Source organism: Mercenaria mercenaria, chromosome 4 (genome assembly GCF_021730395.1).
Source record: "Mercenaria mercenaria strain notata chromosome 4, MADL_Memer_1, whole genome shotgun sequence".
In the NCBI taxonomy this organism is placed as follows: domain Eukaryota; kingdom Metazoa; phylum Mollusca; class Bivalvia; order Venerida; family Veneridae; genus Mercenaria; species Mercenaria mercenaria.
In genome coordinates, this window is record NC_069364.1 from 74,476,539 (window position 1) to 74,500,024 (window position 23,486).

Genomic DNA, 23,486 nt, shown 5'->3' on the forward strand with positions numbered 1-23,486 from the left:
ATATAGTTTAATTATGTTAGAAATATTTTAGATACAACTTGGAATAATGGCGTCTTTTAAAACCAAGTAAATCTAACTTACAAAAATATTCAGCTAGTAGTAAAATAACCATTTATCGACCAGTTCCTTTCGGAATGGCGTGGTAAATGCAAACATCTAATAAGGGAAAACATTTAGACCTTTTTAAAGATCAACATGCTTGCTAGGACTATCTAACATTATTACCTAAGCATTTGTACTTACCACTCTATACGTATCGTTCTGCTAGCAATACATTTCTATTTGTGGCTGGCCGCTGGTCAAATATTCCATACAATGATAAGAAAAGTTTCTCATACTGAAGAATTTCGCTATTTTCTTGTTTGTAACCGCTTCAGAGAATCCAGCTTATCCCAGCACAGTATTCCATAAATCTAAATTATTACATACAGTCAACTTATGAACAGCAAGAATCCGATAATACTTACAAATCTTGGCACATTAGTATTCTATATGATGAGGCACGTGCGGTAGAAATATGTTTTCAGGTTCCAGGTAAGTCATAGTTTAAACACAATTTAGTTAATTACTCTTGTTATTCTACTTGTTTTTACTATTATAAAAACCTTCTCATTGACAAAATGCAATTCTCTTAACACTGAACTCTTTCCTCGTGACCCTTTTCTATTTACAGACAAGAGTAGTATTCATTATTCAATGGCATTCCATATTTACTCACCTGGAGCAGCTGCGCTGGTCTTCTTTAGTGCTATACTGAATTCTCTTCAAAAACCAATATTTCAATAATATCACTGTCTGGGACCACTACCTATTATAGAATAAACTATAAAAACAATTGCCATGTACTTTGTTGTAGTTACCCATATGTATGTTCTTTGTTTTGATCATCATATTGTCTGCTGTTGCACATGTAACCTGACCCAATAAAGAAATATTGTATTGTATTGTATTGTAGTATTGTATTGTATTGTATTGTATTGTATTGTATTGTATTGTATTGAATTTTTTGTCTTCTGTTGCACATGTAACCTGACCAAAAAAAAAATTATTGTATTTGTATTGTATTGTATTGTGTATTGTGTTGTTGTGTTGTGTTGTGTTGTGTTGTGTTGTTGTGTTGTGTTGTTTTGCATTGTATTGTTTTGTAATATATATCGGCCAGAATCAGAATTGATCGTTGGACAGTACACCATAGATGTACTGTGTTTAGATTTTGGTAAACCCACATATCTGTACATGGGCATCATATAACTTTCATAATGAGCTTATTCTATTCAGTTTGATATGCTTTAAATAATTGCAATTTACTTATAAGTTTTACCAGGAAGAAGTATTGTCAAAACATTAATAAATGTAAAAGATGTAATTTAGAATACAAAAGTACATGTTTATGTTATATTCTAGAGCAAGATTTATGAACGAGAACCTATATCAGCATAACACATTTATGACCAGAGTCATGATTCGAAGCTACACGGTAACGACAACAATATATTTGACCAAACCTATACTTCAAACTATTGTCAAACCTATGACAGGTGAAATATTGATTATCCCAGATACTTCTGTTGATTGCAAAGCATTGCATTTCATTTAAACTGGTAAATAATTTAGCATGTTTGCAAATTTCACAACAACAAACTGTTGATTGTAAGTTTAAATTACCCGATATATGCAAGGACAGAAATGCTTTTTTTTTCAAGAATACAAATATGTTATTCAGTGTAGAACAGTATTGGCGTTTTACAGTACGCCACGATTACAAGTTGTTAATATTTTAAAGCAAATAGATCATTGTATTCAATCTGGATTATCATACTGGACTGGATAATCTAAATATGCATGCTCAATGGCAACCTGTGTATTTATATTTGCTAATGATAACTCCAATGTTGTTGGGTATGTAACATTTCTACTTTTTTACAAGATGAGTCAAGTTCTTTCGATTCTTTGGTTTTGTATACATGTAACAACTGGATGAATATATAAATGCAATGAGAAAATTATTCGAAAAGTGTAAGCCATGGTTCATATAAGCATGCGTAGTCAACAAGAATAAGCCCGAAATTCTTCAGAGCACTATTAAAATCAGAGGCTGTTAATGATTAAGTTGGCTACGGAAGTCCGAAGCAATTGCATTACGAATATTTTACTCTGCATTATTGCAGATCTTTTTTATCAACATTATCCAAAACTCCTGACACTGTTTATATTGGACAGTTTTAAGGTTTCTATGATATACCTGATACTGTTACGATATTGATAGTCATGCTTATCATTACTTCTCATGAACAGACTCAATAAAACGAGTCTCATTTCTATTTTGCTTGGTTACGTTCTTTGCTTTCAAATGATATTCTTATAGATTTTATTGATACATTTATCTAATAACTGATCTTGAATGTATTGCAGGTGTTTATGCCTATGAAGTGTGCACCTATTGGCCGGACCTTAAATACTGTGATGACGGCTACTACTGTTGCAATGACGACACCCACTGCTGGTAAATACAATACATACCAACCATGATTATTGTTTATTATAGTTACTTAGCTGTAAATAGCCTCCTCAATGAGGGACCAAAAGTTACTTCTAACTGCCTTTAAAAAACTAAAATGGTTTATAGGTTTCTAGTGTTTCACATTACCTTGCGTAACAGGGTCTTCATACATTTGTGTAGCTCTTGTTTTTCTCGGGTTAAAGTCACACCGATACAATTCAGGTCATATGGCGAAATTTCCAGCATTTAATCGAGATGATTCGAAGTCAGAAACCGTTGACTAATAGTCATATATGAAACGCTATTCTTTCCATAAACGTGCAATATCTTCTTCGCAACCGCCTGATGACCAATAGATCAACTGGTAAGTCGTTGGTTTGAGTCTAGGGTGGTTCGTATGTTTACTTTGACGATTTAGTGAAGACAGTAACATATAAGGCCAACCGTCCTTAACGTCTGAATCTGAAGGACGCCAACACGCCAGTACACCAGAATGATAAATAATTGCGCCGATACGACAACTAACACATGTGTTGTACTGCCGGGCTTATTTGTCTTTCACGTTTAGGCGTTTTGTTGCCCTTCAAACGTACCAATACTCCAGAACAACAAATTAGCGCGCCAATTCGACAAATAACGTATTTGCCGATGTATTGGCGCACTAGTTAATTGTTCTGGAGTGTTGGCATGTTGGCGATCTTCAAACACGCCAACACGCCAAAACGAAATGGCAGAAATCACCCAACGTCATTATGCTTTCAGGTAGTTCTGCTTGTTTGATAAACCAGAAGTGATAACGTAACGTCTTTTATCAGGAAAACGTAGACTAAAACCTGGATTCGGCGTACGGAAATGAAAATCATATTATAAATTAATGGCAACCTGTGAGTAAATTTATCACAATAACGCTGTTACTATATTTCTAAAGTTAGAATAGGATATTTAAACATCTAACACGTTCAATGATTCAAAATAATGTCTTAAAATTAGCGTGAAATGTGCGGGTCACTTTAATCATGGTCAAATATCTAAAAACTAAGCACACGGACCTATGCATTTTATTTCACCACATTACATGCCATATGTTTGTTTACAACTGTGAGAAGTTTCATGAAAATCTACATTTAATTTGTAGAAAAATTTCTACTATCGAAAATGTTATGAAAGTTATGATTTTCCCATAGATTCCCATTATGAAAAATTGCGCGAGGTCCAAATTTTTCAAATCAGTCTAGCCAAAAATCAAGCATACGACGCTATCTGTTTAATTTGCTGAATTTTTTAAGTATATTCTGAAGTTTTGAAACAATCAGAGTTTAATCAAATTCTACATTGTAGAAAAAGTTTCGATCCGAACGTGTAGAACTACCTTAACTCCAGGACGCTGTTTACAGAATCAGATAATATCTGAATCGATTTTACTGCTATCGATGTCAAAGTGACATTCTGTTTAAACAAATCAATATACGTTGTATTCTATTTCAAATTGCAAACTACAAAATGAAAAATTGATTACCCGCGCTTAAAGTATGGGTAAAGCTGGGCTGTTTAGTTTCGTCAGAATATTCCTCGACTGTTTTGAAATTCTGTATGTATGGAGCAATAACTTGGTGCATTTGTTTTTGCCTGAATTTATTCGTACATTTAAATTTCAATTCAAGTATCGATCACCTAATTATATCTCTGCTATTTAATCTCAAAGCAGACACGTTTAACACTGGAGTTATTAAAAGTCAACATATATAAAGTATACGTATTTTATAATACATATATATGTATATATCTCAATAAATCTAAATCATATGATTTCAAAACTTTTACATTATATAAACATAAGTTGTCTACTATATGATGAAAGTTCTAAAAAGGTTTTCTTGCATTATTTTTTTCACTGGATCTGTGCATGTATTAACGGGAGAAAAGTCATATATTAACAAGGCAATTCAAGTACAATCAGTATACGATTTTTATTTTTCGAATGTTGTTTAAGTTCCGAAATTTCATTTTTGCACAATGGACATATGGTATCTGCATAAACAACTCTTTCCTCGTTGCATAAAAATGCAGTCCAGTTCATATATAGTATGTTTTGCTGTTACCTGTTACAGTTGCCAACCCAATTACTCCCCCAGTTTACGCTTTTTCGAATTCAACGTTAGGAAAAAGAAGACGGTTCATTTCGTCGATAATTGTGAATGTTATGATTCGCATGTGACTTGTGCAATTTTGCTAGTAATTAGATCAACGATTTTAAGAAGTATCAATCAGTGTGATTTTGTTTAATTTCTCTCAGAATTAGTATTCTTTGATGCAGGTCAAAACGTTTGTACTCAAAATTATTTTTCTTGAAATAGTGTCCCTGTTTACCGATTTTTAGGTGATATACAAAAGTATGATAAATATAATGTTTGCAATAACGAAAATTTAATTGATCGTTCAACAACATTGGATACAAGACTTTGGAATTTTTGTTGATTTGTGCGCACCGGTTATATTTTGACCGCTGCCAAGATCAAGAGAATGGTAATTACAAAATATACCATAATCGTAGTCAAATTTACAAGTGTTTTCAAGTTAGAAATACCATTGAAGGGAGACATTATGATATTCACACTGTTAGTCGGTACATTTAATAGTTCCTTTGTTCGTCCACTACGACCGTAATTTCACACCCGTGTGAATTATGCTTTTGTGGAAAAGAAACTGTCGCAATAAAAAACAAAGGTTTTGCTTTAAATCATAAAGTACCTTTAACATAACTCACGACTTTTACCATTAATCATTTTTATTTCAAGAGTGGGTATAACATTTTATTATTTATTAATATGCTTTGCGTACATACTTCTTACAACACAGTGTATATCTGGCCGAATATAGTTTTGAAGGTGCTTACCTCCAGTTCTAAAATCTATAACATGTTCCTTTGGTAGCAAAGGATTGTTTTCATTCGAATAGTCCAACGTGAATAAAACGACAATTTTAACCAGTATGATATAAGTTGATACAGCTTTATTTTCTTTATTTTTATGTTACATTTTATTATTGGCCTGCTCAGTAGCAAGCGGTTCCATGTAGTTACTAGCAACGGAATTTGGAACTCTATGTTTCACTTTTATTTCTGACAATTGATAACTTAAAAAGTATAGTACTTTCAATTTTAAAACTATTTGGCATGAACACAGAAAATATCACCCTTCAGTCAGTAATTTTACGGCTATCCTCATGCTATGTATAGCTCTTTATTAGTCAAATGAATTAGATGAGTTTTACAGCATTTTGCCCCACTGATACTGCAATGGCGCAACTCAAACAAAACATTCAAACTGCAATCTTAGCAACATGTCTAAGTCACTGTATTCTGTCGGGAGTCTTTGACAAGAGACATCAAGGCTTCTTTCCATATCAGACCGGACGGAATATGATTTACCATGCTTATGAATAATATTGGAATTAGATATGAAATATATTTAACGCGTGAAGTATTTTCGTTAATCTGTTTTCGTTTTGTTTACAGCTCCGACACAATTTTGACAATTGGTGCAATCATTGGTATAGTGATCGGGTGTATAGTTTTCGTCGGTTGTGTCATTGCTGTGATATGCTGTGTTACAAAGCAAGGCCACCGACCTGGTCGAATCGTCCAGCCAGTGCAACAACATGGTATTTGAGTATTTTTTTACTCTTATAACTCCTATAGAGCAATAGATTCCAATATCTATTTTGTGTTTAGCAGCCCTGTGTATATATCACACGTTCAGGCTTCAAAGATCAACGGCTGATATAATACTTGTTTGTTTTTGGCAGAGATGGTGGCGGCGGTGTATCTAACTATATACATTTTACGTTGTTTTCACATACTGTCAATTTATATTTTCTGCAGGCGAGAAGAGAACTTCCCATAACAGTGTGGCACTCTAGCTTTGCTTGTGCAGTTGTTACACCAACTAAATTAGAAATCTTTACTCACAAAGTTGGCTCATTATATTGCATACTTTTTTCAAATTGTGTTATATGACATGTATGGTGTTTGTAACCCTAACCTACCTTCTCAGGGAGGAAACTATTATAAAAACCGAGAAAATACATGTCTGTTCCATTTAACATTCACATATCTTTGAGTTAGTAATGTATATCAATTGCAAAGTGACTTGTAAAGAAACACCCGGCTTGTTGCACATGTTACTATTATTAATGAATCCAGTTAAAACGGGCTGAGATAACTTATGTTGTTCTTTGTTTAGGTGTCGCTGTAATTACAACCGTACATCCGCAAGGTCAGCCTGGATACGGACAACCAATGTACGGACAACCATCGTACGGCCAACAGCAGTATGGAGTTCAGCAACCACCCATGTATGGACAACCAACGTACGGGCAACAGCAGCATGGAGTCCAGCAACCACAAAGCGGTGATAAAGCGGGAACCAGTGATCCAGCATACCCACCTCCTCCATCGAATTATTAATATCAAAAACTTAGAATTGCATGCGGTGATACTTTTCAAACAGTGTTTAAATGTAATGTTTATATAAGTAAAATTAATAGTGATTTACACTGATTTATTCTAAATATTTTGTGAAAACTTCTGTAAAAATGTGATGTTTAGCTAATCTGTTCATGTGACATATGAACATGTTATTCCTTGTAGCAGAGAGCGATTTCAATGTACTGTTTAAACTAAATAAAGTAACCTGAACACCAATGATTCTTAAATGTTTCAAAAACTGTTAGTGTTATCTAACCACAAGTTTTCGTAGTATATATGAACATATTATTACGCATTTTGTCCTGTGCCTTTAGCTAACATGATCTAACACACTTAATTTTCGCCCTGTCACAAGAGTGAAACACTGTGTTAAGGTAATGAAGTAATATATTACAACCAAAATTACGAAACTGAGAGATCGAAAAAGCTGTGGCGCCCAGCCTTTCTTATCTATCAATGGACCGTATACATTTAAGGTATGGCAGCAACCATAAGCATGACGCAAATCATTACTAGTATGAAGACAATACGACAGTTTTAATTAATAAAGACTGATTATATCATCTCTGTGTTGGCACAAGGGTAAGCATCTGACCTAGTACCCAACACAACTGATTTGTCAGACTAAATGAAAACATAAACACAATTCAGAGGGAACAGATCGCGACTTTATTTCAAAGTTTCTCGTGGCAATTGGCAATGTGAGATAATGTTTAGATTGCATACATTATACATGCAACTAAACATTTATATTGAAAATTGTCTAGTTTCATTTGCCCCAGCGAAAACTGCCAACTTAAGGCTAAAATGAAATAAGTTTAAAGTTAAAGTAAATAAAATTGTACTGAGTATCCAGCGAAAGAAAGATGATCTTCAGCGGCTGCCAACGAACCACATTATAACACAACCGGTTGAAATTGAAAGCATTATTTTTCATCTTCATTCATTATTCACCCTGCCAAATGCCATAATTGAAATGCACTTACGTGTCTTTAAGGGCCACTTTTATCTTATATACATAATATAGGTTATGAATAATTGAAACTGTATTAATAAAATAATTAATGCCCCAAAATTGAAAGTCAACTTTCATACATTTTAGATTTCTATGCCAATGCCTCAAGTTGTGTTGCTGTCATGATATAAAACTATACAAGATATACTTCTCACACACTAATAAAAACTATTTTGGCACTATGAAGCAATATTATCTCCCAATCTTAAGACAATATATACTGCACACGAGAAAATATTGATATATTCTATTTGGGATGCATGCAATCTGTGACTGCGCAGCTGATGTACAAATTATGTAAGATATCAACACATTATGGATGGAAATAAAACATGGTTAAAACTTTGCATAGTGTTCCCTCTACTTTTATGACTGTTTTACAGTACCTGTATGCTGTTCTGACACCCCACCTCCTCCACTTTTTGTCAAGATGGGAAGACATTCGACCTGTACAGAACACATTCGACCTGTACAGAATACATTTGAACTGTGTGGAAGACATGTATATTTCTTCAATATTATTCACGTATTTTTGCAATTTCAACCGGCTTATATAATTTTTTTAATGTACCTAATTCAGGTATTGCTATCGTCAAAACCAATTATCCGCAAGGTCAAATGGGTTATAATCAACAAGTGTTCGGACAGCCTATGTATGGACATCCATCTGACGTGCAGCAGCAGTATGATGTCCAGCAGCCACCAAGCGGTGATAAAGTGGGAACCATTGATCCGGCATATCCTCCTCCTCCTCCTCCAGCTATTTATTAATGCTACAAACTTACATTATGCGTTCTGTGATACGGTCTTAAACTTCTAATACGTTTAAAACTGTGCTTGAAATGTAAGTTAATATGCAAATATGTACTGGATATACTAGGAAGAAAGCTGCGGAAGTGTGGCCTTTACCTGACCTTTTTATTTGACCCTTGTGCAGAAGCGTGTAAATTTCTCTATGTATACGAATATCGCAGCAAAGAAAATGCATGTGTTTTCAGACGTCTGTATCCCTTAGTTTGCTTAGATGCAACATTATTTCTTTCGCACATTTTAAGGAAAACGTTTAGCACAGACGGGCTGGGTACGTTTTGTAAAATGTGGCAAACATATAACATAAATGTTTTGTGTATAAATAAATGAAGAGACATACGTTATTTGTTGTAATTAGGAAATAATAACTTAAGAAACGATAATTAGGTAGAATTTTAACGACCCATTTTTTTGGTACAGTAGTTTACAAAATACATCCCGCCTGGGAAGAACAAAGCTACCCTCACAGAGGTATGAGGTAAATCGCGCTGTCGCAACTTCTGAGCTAGTATATGTCGCGACAAAGGTGTGTTTCGTTCTGTCGCAATTTCTTGGCTAGTATTATGTCGCGACAAAGGTGTGTTTCGCTCTGTCGCAACTTCTGAGCTAGTATATGTCGCGACAAAGGTGTGTTTCGCTCTGTCGCAACTTCTGAGCTAGTATATGTCGCGACAAAGGTGTGTTTCGCTCTGTCGCAACTTCTGAGCTAGTATATGTCGCGACAAAGGTGTGTTTCGCTCTGTCGCAACTTCTGAGCTAGTATATGTCGCGACAAAGGTGTGTTTCGTTACAGTGTTTCCCTTTTTGCAAGTAGATTCTATTTTACCAAATATCGAAAATCGGGGAATGGTGGTCGATGTAGATTTGGTTTAACTTTAAAGATAACTTAAAGTTGGTATATTTACTTTTAATTTGTAGTCGTTATGCTGTTTACCAGCGAGCTGATTTAGCAGTTAACTGAGCCATTCCATTATGAAAGCACTTTCTCATTGTCACAAGTTTGCATTTTAGGCGTGAGATTTCTGTTAGATATTCAATACGTTTGGAATTAAAATTTGTTCGGTAGTGGAAATATTTACGTTTTATTGTGAGAGACCGTATATCTCTGAACGAGGTAGTTTTTTATTGTTCCAAGCATGTACATGCTCAGTATGGAGAAATGCGCAAAGGAATACTATTATAGATGTAACGAGCGTTAAAATTTATATTACACGGTGTTATTCTTTATAAGACAGTGTCAATATTGTCGACAATTAAATTACTTTACACAAGAAAAGTAGTTTTCCAAAAAGGTATATTAATTATTTTCATATTTCCCCTTGACTTTCTGTTATGAATGTTAATCTGTGAGTTGTTTTCGGCAATATAGATAATACCTGTCATAAAAACCAACGACCTTCCGTAAGCCAGCTGGAATACTTCATGATATGAAGAATTTTGCACCCCAAGTGTTCTTTCGAACCCACATTGGAAAGGGACAAGTTATTCCAAGTCAGCGACCTTAACCCCTCGGCCTCGGAGGCCCATTAGGCTGGAAAAGATATAGATCCAAAATACTAAGAAGTATATTGTGTACGTTCGTAAGAACGTTTTTGCAGACAGTTTGGGTGTGTAAAAATCAAAATATCAGAAAATAAAAAATAATTAATGGAGCTAACTTATTACTCTGTGCATTGTTTTAAAGACAATGCCCTATGGTATACATTCGATCCCCGTCCATTCAGTCAATCGATAGATTCAATACATTCATCACTTGAACCCCTACGCTTGGTATATACTGTTCAATAAGAATCAATAATGTTATGCTTTAATGTGCCACTTTAGTAAGTTTACCCATAAACGGAACTCGTAACCAAATGTTAGAAATATAAATTGGTAGAGCGGGTGGTTCGAACTGACAACCCCTGGTTTTGTAGTCAGACAGTGTTCACCCTGAAGTACTGCGTCCGCTCTTACTTTGTGTACCATGCTGTGTGTGTTTTTACCCAAGGACCCAAAAGCGATTTTTTGTACTTTTAATGTTAATGCTTACGATCAAACACTGCTTTTGTTAACACTAAAATGCATCTTTGCCATCAAACAACTTAATTGTCATTGTCTCTTACACTCCCGTTTAAGTATTAGCTCATACATAGATGTGACTAGAAAAACGTGTATACTATAAAACGATTTAACTTCATGGGCGTGGCATTTTGTGGTTTGGGCAAAGAAAATCTATCTCATGGGCATATGAATTCGTGGATGTCAATTTTTGAAGATAGAATAATTTGGATTTTCACATATTGCTTGGGATTTAATTTTGCGGATTGATGCATCCACGAGAATTAATCTGCCAAGAATATTACTGATTTTACTGCATATCAGCTGTTCAAGAGGATAGAGAGTGACGACGATTACAAAACGTGGTCACTGTTAGTGAGATTTTATTGTATACGAGATATTTCCGGGTATGATTAAGATTGTAAAAATAGTACGGCAGGGATATCACACTAAAGTTTAGAGAGTACAAATCTTACCGGACATGTCTGTAGTTGATTTTGGTAGCGGCGCTGTAGATGATTAAGTTTGTACTTTTACAAAACTCAAATGAACAATGACAAAAGTCCTACAGGAACAGTCATTCAAATAACGCAGCCGCCCATACCATACACTAATTCTCATTGAAATATGGATAATGTGAAACTGTATACACAGGGGCTGATCACGTGCACACATTAACACAAACGAAATCTATATAAAACACGAGCCTACATGAAGAAAACCTTGCTACACTCCGCCATTACAAGATTAGAACGCGAGTTACACGCTTACATCTTTGTTTCATATTTTAGATACATGTGATGTTCACATAGGATTAATGCTTGAATTTCAAATCAAATTAATAATGTAACCTCTTTCCTAAACAATTAAAAAAACATTAATCTTTCCACAGTGTATTAATTGTGACCAACTTAAAGTACTATTAAGCAGTGAAGAATGAAAATTGACGCAGTAATTTGTTTAAATGTGTTTATTTCTACCAGTATGAGCACAACAACGTATACAATATATTGTCGACGACCACATCGCTACGTTTTAACAGCAATATAATTAAGGGAGAAGAAAGTTTATAATAATAATAATAATAATTACGACACAAAAGAATATTTAAAAAGACGAAATTTTCAACTTAACATAATGCGCCTGATGATGACATGATTTCTCCATAAAATTTGGTAATGCATAATATTTCCCAATTGTTCTTAATTATTTTTTACATATCTTGTACAGGAAAAAGAGACAATTGTTTTCAAAATAATTTGAAAAGTTTTGGTAGAGGGTTACACAGGAAAGAGTTCTGAAAGTATTTTTAAAATCGAACAAACGAATGGTTTCAGAGGCTATATTGTGCGGTCATAGTAGCACAAACATACCACGTTGTACAAAGTATGAACATAGATTTTGCCTCCATATTCTTTTAACCGTTAAATGCATTTTTATCAAGATGGTAATGTATTGTTTTTCTCAAGATGGCAACTGCAGAACCGTAATTTATTCCTTAAGTATTCGGATGCACTCGGATCGTCCCACAACCTGAGCATTTCAGACGAGCACATACTGCTCTTATGTCATTCCATCCAGCTTTACGGAAACTACTCATCCGTAACGAATAAATAAATGGATTGAACAAAGAGTTCAAGCACAACATCCTACTTAAAAGTTCCACTATTTCAGCAGATACGGTTACGTTGTGGGAGATGGAAACAAATAAAAATAGTAAACTTGGAACATTAGTGAGATTTAACACAAAAACTATCAGAAAAAAAGTTTTCATTGCATATCTGTTTCTTTGTATGAGTGAATTCAATGTCGTTTCTGTTGGTGATTGTAAATTTGAGTTTGGTACGTTTTCCCTTCTACGGGTCAACTGGGCATTTCCTAGTTTTGTCAATTTTATGATACTTAGGGAGGTAAACGTATTCGTGCACAGCAAAAACAAAACTAATAATATTTCACCCCCTATAATATAGCTTGCCTTGTACTCATTTTGTCCACTAGAATTAATCATATCGCAAAATTCCTTAGGATGAAAACCAAAGCGAATGGTTACAACGGCCACAGAGCCTATGACAGTAACAAGACATATCAAAATGTTGCTTGAAATCATAAAAAGTGATGTCCGTTTATCCCACTTGGTAACTTGCGTATTCAATGTCCTTACAGAGATATACCTCAGTATGCTTATAATACAACAGTTTCCAGCTGACAAGGTGATTGACAATGGGAAAAGAAAAATACCAGTTACACAGAAAAAGTCATGTATAGAGGGATGTTTAAATAAAAAGAATGAACCTAAAGTGAAAACTGAAATAGCTACGCCTGTCAGGATGTCGGTAAGTCAAAGGAAAAGAAGTTGCTGCCAAAGCCCGGCTCCACTGACATGCCTTCTATGTCTTATCAGGCATGCTAATGATACAAATATTTATGGCGATGATAACACAACCCAAACCAAACGATATTCTGCCGAATGCTTCCTTGTGATTTAATTCTAAGATTTCACTTTCGTTTTTCAGTACACTAGAGTTTGTTGCCGGCATTCCTGATACTGATGTTAATCCACCTTGTTCCATTTTAGTATATCCTCAGTTTGTATCTAAAATTTATATAAAGTGCATCAATTAAAATGAGAGTAACGCGACATTTAAAAATAACTAGATATTAAACACATTACACTTTTGCACTATTTAAATGCTGTATGTTTAGGTGAAATTTTTGAAATGATAATGCATGTACACTAACTGTATTTATTTCATAGCTCTACTGTTGTAATAGTGTCCTTTAATAATTAACCTGCACTCTCGTTATCGCATATACACTGAACCGCTTTAAAACGCAGCATTATGTAGGTCTGAATAACTCCTACTTGAATTTTCTAAGAACGTTGTATTATATGAAGGCCAGACATGACAAGAAAATCATTATGAGGGAATGCCTTTTCCTATACCTGTGTGCATAACACACACTGCAAAGCTGAAAGTCACAAAATGACAAAAAATCTCGTAAAAATAAGTACTTCCGCCTAAAATGCTGATCAAATCAGCTAATAATTATCATCAAAATAAATTCTATTGTATTCTTCTGTGTCTAATGAAAATGTTTAAGATTCAAAGGTGATAGAATCGTGCTTATTAACAATGTGTGAGTTTCAGGTGTGCATCAAAGAATTTTCCTTAACGCTATTTATTTATCAATAATGGAAACGAGACTTAAATTTCAAATACTTTGCATATTTTACCGAAATAACATTTTGTTTCTTTTTAAACTTCACAAGATGTATTCAGATCAACCCTTTAGAAAAGTATACCTCAAAATTTCTATTTGTGTCGTACAATTATCCCTCATGTGACATGAGATGGAAGACATAACTCATGTAAAGGAAACTTTATAGAGCCGACATGCAATATAAAAGAATTTTGATCGCTATTTACCTCAAATATTGCATCAAATTTGTAGCAGACCGAATATTGTGAAATAAACCCTAAATTATATACTCCGTTTTCATGCGTTAATTATTCCAAAACTGAATATCAGAAATTATACGTAACAGGTTGATTTTAATTTTGTTATGTAAAATAGTGCATTTAATGTTTTAAAAATGTTATTGCAGTACGCAACAACGTGTGGCGTTTTTAAAGCGGTTGAGTATATAAATTTATCTGCCTGCAAACAAACAAAACAATGTTTTCGAATTAAATAATAGTTTTTGATCATTATCAAGACTCGTTAGATTTTTGTATAAAAATATACATGTTTGTACAGTGCGGTTACACCAATTGTATTAGATTTCATGTAAACTTATAAAAATTACAACTGTTTGAATACTTTTCATAAGTTTCCCGTTAGCTAAACGCATTTTATATGTCTAAATTGTCTGGATATCACACTAATGCTAGTAATTGTCAATATCTTACTTGATTTTGACGTAACTGGCTAGATTCAATAGATCTTAGGAATTGTAGAGAAAAGGGCCTTTGTTTATAAAGATCGCTGTATGCTGTTGTTGCAATCCTTATTCGTCACTTCCTTCATGAGAAGACGTTTCTAAAATTAAGACCGAATAATTTCAGTAAATATGTAAATAAAGGCATCATATATTATCTCAGTATTCAATTTTGCAAAATTTACATGGGACCTTGTTCATATTGCAATGGTTGCGTCGTCAGCGGAAGGTCCAGAATATGGATTTTACTGACTGCTTAAAGCTTGATTCGTTGTCAGAGTAAGGATTCGCACTGTGTACTCTTCGATACGATGTCGGATTGTCGAAAACAGATAAATATATGAAAATGTGTTGAGGCAATTATAAAAGTTGATGGATTTGAATAAATGACGGCAATATGTGAATGGGAAAATAGCAGATTATATTTTTTCCTGGCCATATAAAGAAAGTAGTTGTAAACATAGTCTATGAGGGGTAAAAACCCTTTGTCTAGGGAGTAGTCATATTAGTATAGGTTTTATTTGATAATTTTGGCTCTAGGACACAAAAATAACATTAAACTCAATCCACTCCTGTGCCGGACCCCTTTGCTTACGAGTAAATGTACATTCATGTTTCTATATACTAAATTTAAAGATATCGCGTAATACTAAAAAGGACCTATTATACTCATACATTCCAGCTTGAATTGAAGCTATATTCTGCATTCCTCGTCTATTTAGTGTCTCGGTCAGAAGAAGGCCATGTCTTAAATGACAGGTTACATTCTTTTCTATAGCTATATGTTTTCCAACAAATCACACATGACTTTCTTACTAATTAGTGTGACTAAAGGAGAGTAAAACAGCCAGTATTTTGATACTATCCCATATAAACAGCATGTCAATCATAAATTCGTCATTCTGTATATACTGGAGTTTCTATGTGTAATGAGTATCACTTTCTCAATTGTGAGCGCTCTTTCTTGTTGTTAGTATAATGTATGCCCGGTACTCGCAAACATCTTTGAAATTGCAAAATTATATTTTTGAATTGGTTATTATTATAGAACTTCATCAATTAGAAAATTAAATAGTAGAGTGTTAAAAAAGTGTTATTGTTGTTGTTGTAGTTTGTATATCCGCCTGTTACACAACGGCGTGAAGTAATCAGTAGAACAATGACAGCAGTAACAGCAGTAAAATTGCTATTACCGCTGGAAGTTAAAGCAGTAATGCTGTTACTGTTGTAAGGTTATAGCAACAACAACAGTATTACTGCTGTTAATGTTGGCAGTTATTGCAGTAACAACAGTAGTTGGAAGTTTAAAAAGATACATTACAAAATCAGTTTTACCAATTAATGCATTATTTGCCGTCGAAATGTTAAAATCTGTTTAAAGTAGGCTACTGCTTGCGATAATGTTCAAGCTCCTCTTCGCTGGTCCCTAGTGAAACTTTCATAAATTTCTTCAGACTCATTAAAAAGAGAAAAGTGATACAGAGAAAAAATTCATGAAATTTGATTTGACCAAATAAAAATTACTGGTTTAGAAAAGTGTGATGCCAACATCTCTAGTCTGCTGTATTGTATGTTATGTGTTTGTTATTTAGATTCCGACGTACTTCAGAAGTATTTTCTTCTTTCAAATAATAACAAAGACCATCGATCGATATCATTGCCAGGTGATCCAACGTATGTGGCCTCTATATTTGTGACAATGTACAGTCCTGACTGATTCAACTGGACGTAAGTCGATTAGTGTATACAAGATATTCACACTGTGCCGCCAGAACACAATTAAGACGCGCCCAAAATGATTTGATATCATTCCATACAGCATAACGAAATCTGGTATTACGCAAAGAATAAACAAATGGATTAAACAAAGAGTTCAAGGTCATCATTCTTCTTCCAATTTCAATCATTTCATCTGAAATGTTTACTTCACTATTTACTGACACTAAAAGAAAGAGCAATGTTGGAATAGTTGTTAGATTTAACATGAGTACTATCAAAATGAAAGTAACCGTTGCATGTCGGCGTCGTGCTATTTGTGAATTCAAAGCCGAGTTGGGCATAGTCAAGGAGCCCCCTTCCGGCCTCACCCGATCTAAATTTGCTAACTTAATAATACTTAAAACGGTCGAGATATTTGTGCATAGCAGAAACGAAGCTACTACTATTGCATCCTCTGTGATAATTGTAGACTTGTAATCATTATAGACACTCATCTTAATCTTATCGCAAAATTCTTCAGGATGAAAACCAACACTAACTTTTACAACAACCAAACATGATACAGAAGAAACAATAGTATTCCCAGACCGAAAGAAATGTTTGTAAATGCCTGAATAGAGTTTATATCGAAGCTGTTGGTGTCTTGTCAAATGCACTGGAACGTAATGCTTTCATTGTGATGTTTAGTCCACGTAGTTCCAGGTCTGTTACTCAGCTGAAATATCGAACATATGGGTTAACAATCTGAACCAGCAAGTTCTTAAGTTTTTCGTGGAGGTCTTGTTTATTTTGCTAGATCTAGGTAGAAATTACACATCACTCTATTATCGTCAGGGTGGTAGCAGGAGGGTTTTGAATTTTGAAGACTCCTCAAATCATTTTAATTTAATGGGCATTCCTGATTTTTTTGTAGAGTGATAGTAATGTAATATTCCATAGCCATTTTAAACAAATATTAATGTTTTTAACGTGTATTTTATGGTAGCTAAGATATTTTTTTGAAAGCGGAGTCCAGTTTGTAAGGCTTTGAAATGTTATTACGTAAACACGGCTGTTATTTATAATACAAAGATACTCCATCAAAATCCTTTTTTAGACTATAAACTGAAAATATTTTGATACATTGAGATGCTGTGACTTTACTAATTCGAACTGCCAACAGAAAAATTAAATATATAGGAAACCTCATTTGTGAAAGCAATAACTGTGTGGGCTCCTACTATCAAAATTCTTGCTAAAATAGAAACAAGCGGAAGTGAAAATTCTGGAAAATTGATTGATAATGTTTTTGCATCGATGGGTCATGCAAATAGACAAATCAATCTAGTAGTAAAATATTTTTAAGGAAGGAATTGAATCAAGAGTACGAAAATTATGTAACCATGCCGATCTACTGTGGACAAAGTCGATGTTTGAATGTAATTATACCATAGAAGTGAGATTGGGTTTAAATGGCACACACACTGCAAAATATGAGATGAAATAATTTTTTTATGCGAGGATAACAGGTTTTGAGTTAATGTGCAAACATCAGATGTGTCACCCTCAACTCTATGACTCAAGGAATTATAACCAGACACCGACTTCAACCACAGACACTTGGGGTCAGGACCCTGTCCCCTCCTCCGCCCCTGCAAACTGTTAGCAAATATCTTTAAGCTTTTTAAAACGAACTGAGCATTGGTGATCTTAGGTATATAACTTCATCTGATGTATTATTATGAACTTGTTCTTAATAATACATCAGATCAAGTTATATACCTAAATTCACATAACTATCTATAATGGTTTATAATATTTACTACAATAACAAATGACAGAGTGCCTTTTAAATTCTGAAGATGTACTTACAAACTTTGAAGGAAGAACAGCTAGGAGCTTCAGTGGTTTTCGCGCATATGGTGATGTAATGCCTTTGATGCCTGGATCACGTTCTCCGCTATCAAAAGAAAGGAATCTTTAAACTTCTTACAGTACGTATAGTCCAACTCACATTTATGCACTGTTCATACGAGAGACTGGAAAATTTCTAAATGTAAATTGAGGCGGCTCTCATGATATAGTACATCCGTTCAAACAATAATGAGAATTGATAATGCACAAATAACAGAGACAGCGAGGGTAATATAGAATATTGTCAATCTGAGAAAAAAAATGTTATATTTTTTTTGAAGGCTGACAATTTGGCGTATCATCCGTACAGGCGAAGGTCTGATTCAAAACGGACTGCCTTTGAAAGAAAAGACGATGCTGTAATTGATGAATATCTGTCATTTGTCTCCTACAATATTTCAAACCGTCGTAAATGATCTATTAAATAAACGACCTTGACCTTGAGGTTTATGTTAGTAGTGTGTGTTCAAGCTTTTGTATGCAGACGAAAATGATTTTCAGTGCAAAATCAGAATAAGACTTTGTGTGGCTTATTATTGTAAATAACACTTTAAAAATAGTCTACAAGGATTAAACACGTAGGTGTACTAATGCGCGAAAAACAAGATTTCAGATATAATTGTGAGTGTTGGTCAATCTCCTTTTTGTATATCAAAATCCATAACCTGAAGCAGTGTAGATTTAATACTTTTCCGAAATTTGTCTCATTTCAGGATATTGGGCTTACATTTGGGGATTTAAGCGATACCAGTCAGCTGACATCGTCCACAATCGTATGACGCGTTATTTCTTGCACGGATTCACAGTGACACTGGCATTTATCGGCGAGACTGGATGGCTACCAAACAGCTTCAGACGGTGACTAATTAGTTACCGGAATTAATAAAGTGTGTGTTTTCAGTAGATTACAGACCAGAGAGCGCAAACATCTGGTGTTCAGAAGTAAAAACTGTATAAACCAGCCTCAATTTAACGTCCCGTTATGACTATCAAATCTGAACATTGCGCGTGATAAAATGACTGAGTACATTTCGTAAACTTTGAAATGTACTGGAATTAAGAATATACAGAGCATTCAAGACATAAATTAAAGGTGACAATTGGCTTTTAGTGTACCTACACCCAAAAAAAATACTGATACAGTTTTATCTACCCTTGCCCGTATGTTCTCAGGATGCCCATCTTTCGTCCGTCCATCCCACATTGTATCGTGCATGTTTCAAAAAGTATTTGACATAGAATCACTAAGAATCATGGGATTGTTACGCAGCATGTGAAGTTGTGCACTTTGGGTTTTGTTTATGATCTAACTTAGCCATACCTTTTAAGGGCGAATTATGGCCTTCAAAATAATCAAACCAAAATTCTGTGCGAGACCTAAATTGTGTCCAGAAATAGTAATAAGTCACAAAGAAAACAATAAACCAAAAAGGGAAAGATACAATATGGTCGCGAAACTAAACAAGCTGTTAAAATATTTACATAGATTGAAGGTCAGTAATTCAAATCCTTCTTTGTTTCATATAAAAAAACGACAACTTCAGGTCGTCTTTACGTATCTTTATAGAATATCAATTTTTCCTACACCTATTTTTCATGAAAGTTCTATTATAAATTAACGAAAAAATGAAAAGAAAATAGGGGGTTGAGTAGTTCCTAGTGAAATGCCAGTCCGTTGTGGTCTGTACCCAAGAAATGGCGCATATTTGCTCTTGTCCGCACAATAAACACTTACTTCCGGTTTCAATCTGCAAAACTTGCCATCTGAAAACTGTCTCATTTCATGCAGAATGTATTCTAGCCTCTGATTAAAGCACTCATTCTACACGAATTTGCGCGAAAAAATGGGAAAATCAGGATCTATTTATTATGGACTTCTTTCGATACACCACGGAAGCACATTTTCGACCGCATTACTGACCTTATTCCCAATGATAGGGGAAAGCTGCAAATTAAGAGAAAAAGATAGAAAATACTTAATCTTATATCTTAATTTAAGCGATTTATATGGTACGTCACCCAGCGCCATGTATATTCATCTTAAGACATTTTATGTGTCTCTTTCCGTTTCATCTTTCTCTTTTAGTTCATTGTATTAAAGCTTTTTCATTTATCCCTATTTATATATGTCTTTTACTTGGTTCTTTTCAGACTTTTGCATGTCCGACCTTTGGTATAACGAGCTATTTACTGTTCACAAGCAACTTAATATAAATCCAGCAATCTATCTAATATAGAGGAACGAGGACAATCGTTTGCTTCCTTGCCGGGTTGGTGTAACAGTTCCAAAGAGAAAAATGGTTTGATCTTGCATGAACAACCAAAATATCTTTTTTTATATTTCTTGTTTTTCAATGGTTTTAAACAAATTTTACCTACCAGTGAAAATATATTTTCACTAAAATATATTTGACAGTTATATTTCAATAATTCAATAAATACATATAACAAAATATCGCATTCCCGATCTTTGTCTACTAAAAGAGAAGAGAAGATGATAATCTCAGGGAAACAAACAGCGAATATGCAATAATTGGCTTCACGTACACTTAGTAATAACAATCATATTTAATCCGGAAAGTTGTTTTTGTACCATTCTCTATAAGTTATATCATAATTAAACATAACTTAAACATGTACCTATGAAGCATTTAAATACAACATACCGTATATATATATATATATATATAGAGAGAGAGAGAGAGAGAGAGAGAGAGAGAGAGAGAGAGAGACTGTGTGCATCTACGGAGAGAGCTCTTAGGGACAGTCATAGAAGAAATGATGACCTTCAAGACAAATTGTTAGAGCTCGAGTTCCGGTCAATGCGTGAAAATTTGGTTTTCTACGGACAACCGGAACCACCTAAGCCCAAGCAAGGAGAAACGGCTCAACCTGACAAATGTGAGGAGAACATAAAGACATTTATCAAGGACACGCTTGGCATACATGATGAAATAAAGATAGACAGAGCTCACAGACTTGGAGGGAATGCAGCGAGCAAACCACGACCCATAGTCGTTAAATTTCACGAATACACGGACAGGGAACTAATTCGTATGAAGTCGTACGACGAAAATATCAAAAAGAAGCTTAAAGAACTTAAGCAAGGGGTTGGTGTTCAGCTTCCGCAGCAGTATAGGGATGCGCGCAAAATTCTTATGAAAAACGCCGAGGAGGAAGAGAAAAACGGACATAAAACGAAAGTTGTCGGAAATAAACTGTTGTTAAATAATAAGCCGCATCAAAGATATTTGAACGGGAAAGTACAAACTTGGCACCACAGAGAAGTCGACCATTAAGGAGGTCATGAGAATGACATTAAAATATAATCGTGGAATATAAATGGATTAAGCCGTAAATTATCAGATCTTGAATTTATAAATGTTCTTCGTGACTATGACATAATATTTTTACAAGAGACATGGATTTCTGATAAAACTCAATTGAATTTAGAAATTGATGGATATAAAAGTTTTCATTTATATGGCAACAAATCATTTAACACTACAAAAGGCCGTTTTAGCGGCGGAATAAGTTTATATTATAAAGACATTCTTGATAAGCATATAAAAATTGTTGAAACCATTCAAAATGGAATAATTTGGATTGAAATTGACAAAACCTTATTTAGTTTTGATGAAACAGTATATCTATGTTGTACATATATACCACCAATTAATTCCACGGTAATTGATACTGATAATTTTGATTTCTTTGAACAAATTGAAAATGGATTAGAAAAGTACAAATTGTTAGGGAAATGTTTTGTGTTTGGCGACCTCAATAGTCGAACCTCAACTTTTTCAGAACTTTTAACACATGATGATTATATTGATAATAACGATGATATTTTAAATAATCTTAATATCCCCCCACGTGTGTCTAAAGATAGAGTACTTGATAATCAAGGTAGGCGACTGATTGAATTCTGTCATGCGACTTCATATATAATCTATAATGGGCGATTCCATAGAGACGCTAATATAGGCGACTATACCTATTATTCGTTAAATGGTTCAAGTGTCGTAGATTATTTACTTGTACACATAAATGACCACGATTTGATATCTGATTTTGTTATCACAGATCCAAACGAATTTTCCGATCACAACGGATTATGTTTTACAATGCCAACTTTAAAGCTTACTGTGAACTCTAGTCAATCTCAAGATAAAGAAACTGTTATAAAATGGGATGCATCTAAAAAAGATATTTTTATGCAACATTTGATCTCAAAGAAAAACAAATTTAATAACATAATTGAGCAAATAAATAATAATGGCAACATTGACACGATTGCGGAAATTTTTTCAAATACAATGTATGAATGCGCCTCAAATGCCTTTAGCTATACGCGTAAACATAATATCAGTAAAAATAACAATAAGATTAAACAACCATGGTTTAATGATACTTGCTATAATGCAAGAAAAAATTTAAAGAGAAAAGAAATAGATTTGTAAAAAATAAAAACAGTGAAGAATTTAAAAGAGACTACTTATCAGAAAGAGCGAATTATACGAAGATTAAGCGATGTGAAAGGCGGAAATTCCTGTCACAACAAAAACACGATTTAAACAAGTTAAGTAAATCGCAACCTAAAACATTTTGGAACAAAATAAAGAAACAATATTCTAAAAATCAATCACCAGCTGAAAATCTGAAAATAGATGACCTTTTCGATCATTTTAAAAATTTATATAGTACTGACACTGCAAACAAAGATATAAATATTAATTATGATATGCATGATGAAGACCTAGACAAAGAGATACAGATTGATGAAATCAGAAGAGCAGTATTTACACAAAATAATAATAAAAGTAGCGGAATCGACACAATAACGGCCGAAATGTATAAATGTGCATTTGATGAAATATCACATATTCTTCAATTAATATTCAATAAAATATATTTCTCGGGCGAATATCCCAAATCTTGGGGCTAAGGTTTAATAGTACCAATATTTAAAAGTGGAAATAAAAACGAAGCAAAAAATTACAGAGGAATAACATTGATTAATATTATTGCAAAAATATATTCCCAAATTCTATTAAATCGATTGACTGATTGGTCAAAGAAA

At 34.0% G+C, this 23,486-nt stretch overlaps 1 protein-coding gene and 1 long non-coding RNA gene across 2 annotated transcripts; one reads left to right on the forward strand and one right to left on the reverse strand.

The window, feature by feature from the left end:
• Positions 1–1,155: 1,155 nt before the first annotated feature.
• Positions 1,156–6,965, forward strand: LOC123553499 (uncharacterized). Its single transcript, XM_045343198.2, has 4 exons — positions 1,156–1,899; positions 2,413–2,503; positions 6,015–6,160; positions 6,742–6,965. The coding sequence occupies exons 1-4, from the start codon at positions 1,839–1,841 to the stop codon at positions 6,963–6,965; spliced, it is 522 nt and encodes a 173-aa protein (XP_045199133.2). The 5' UTR covers positions 1,156–1,838.
• A 5,740-nt stretch (positions 6,966–12,705) lies between these two features.
• On the reverse strand, positions 12,706–16,208 carry LOC128556464 (uncharacterized). The gene is made up of 3 exons (XR_008370692.1): positions 16,127–16,208; positions 14,763–14,892; positions 12,706–13,444 (listed from the first exon to the last, which is right to left on the reverse strand). It is a non-coding gene; the product is annotated as an uncharacterized LOC128556464 (long non-coding RNA).
• Positions 16,209–23,486: the final 7,278 nt, after the last annotated feature.

What these genes read in the sequence shown, in the direction of transcription:
- LOC123553499 (XM_045343198.2), top strand. Translation starts at nt 1,839, where the DNA reads ATGCATGCTCAATGGCAACCTGTGTATTTATATTTGCTAATGATAACT. An exon ending in GATAACTCCAATGTTGTTGG is followed by an intron (nt 1,900 to 2,412) that starts GTATGTAACATT and finishes AATGTATTGCAG; the next exon opens with GTGTTTATGCCTATGAAGTG. An exon ending in CCAGCCAGTGCAACAACATG is followed by an intron (nt 6,161 to 6,741) that starts GTATTTGAGTAT and finishes TTCTTTGTTTAG; the next exon opens with GTGTCGCTGTAATTACAACC.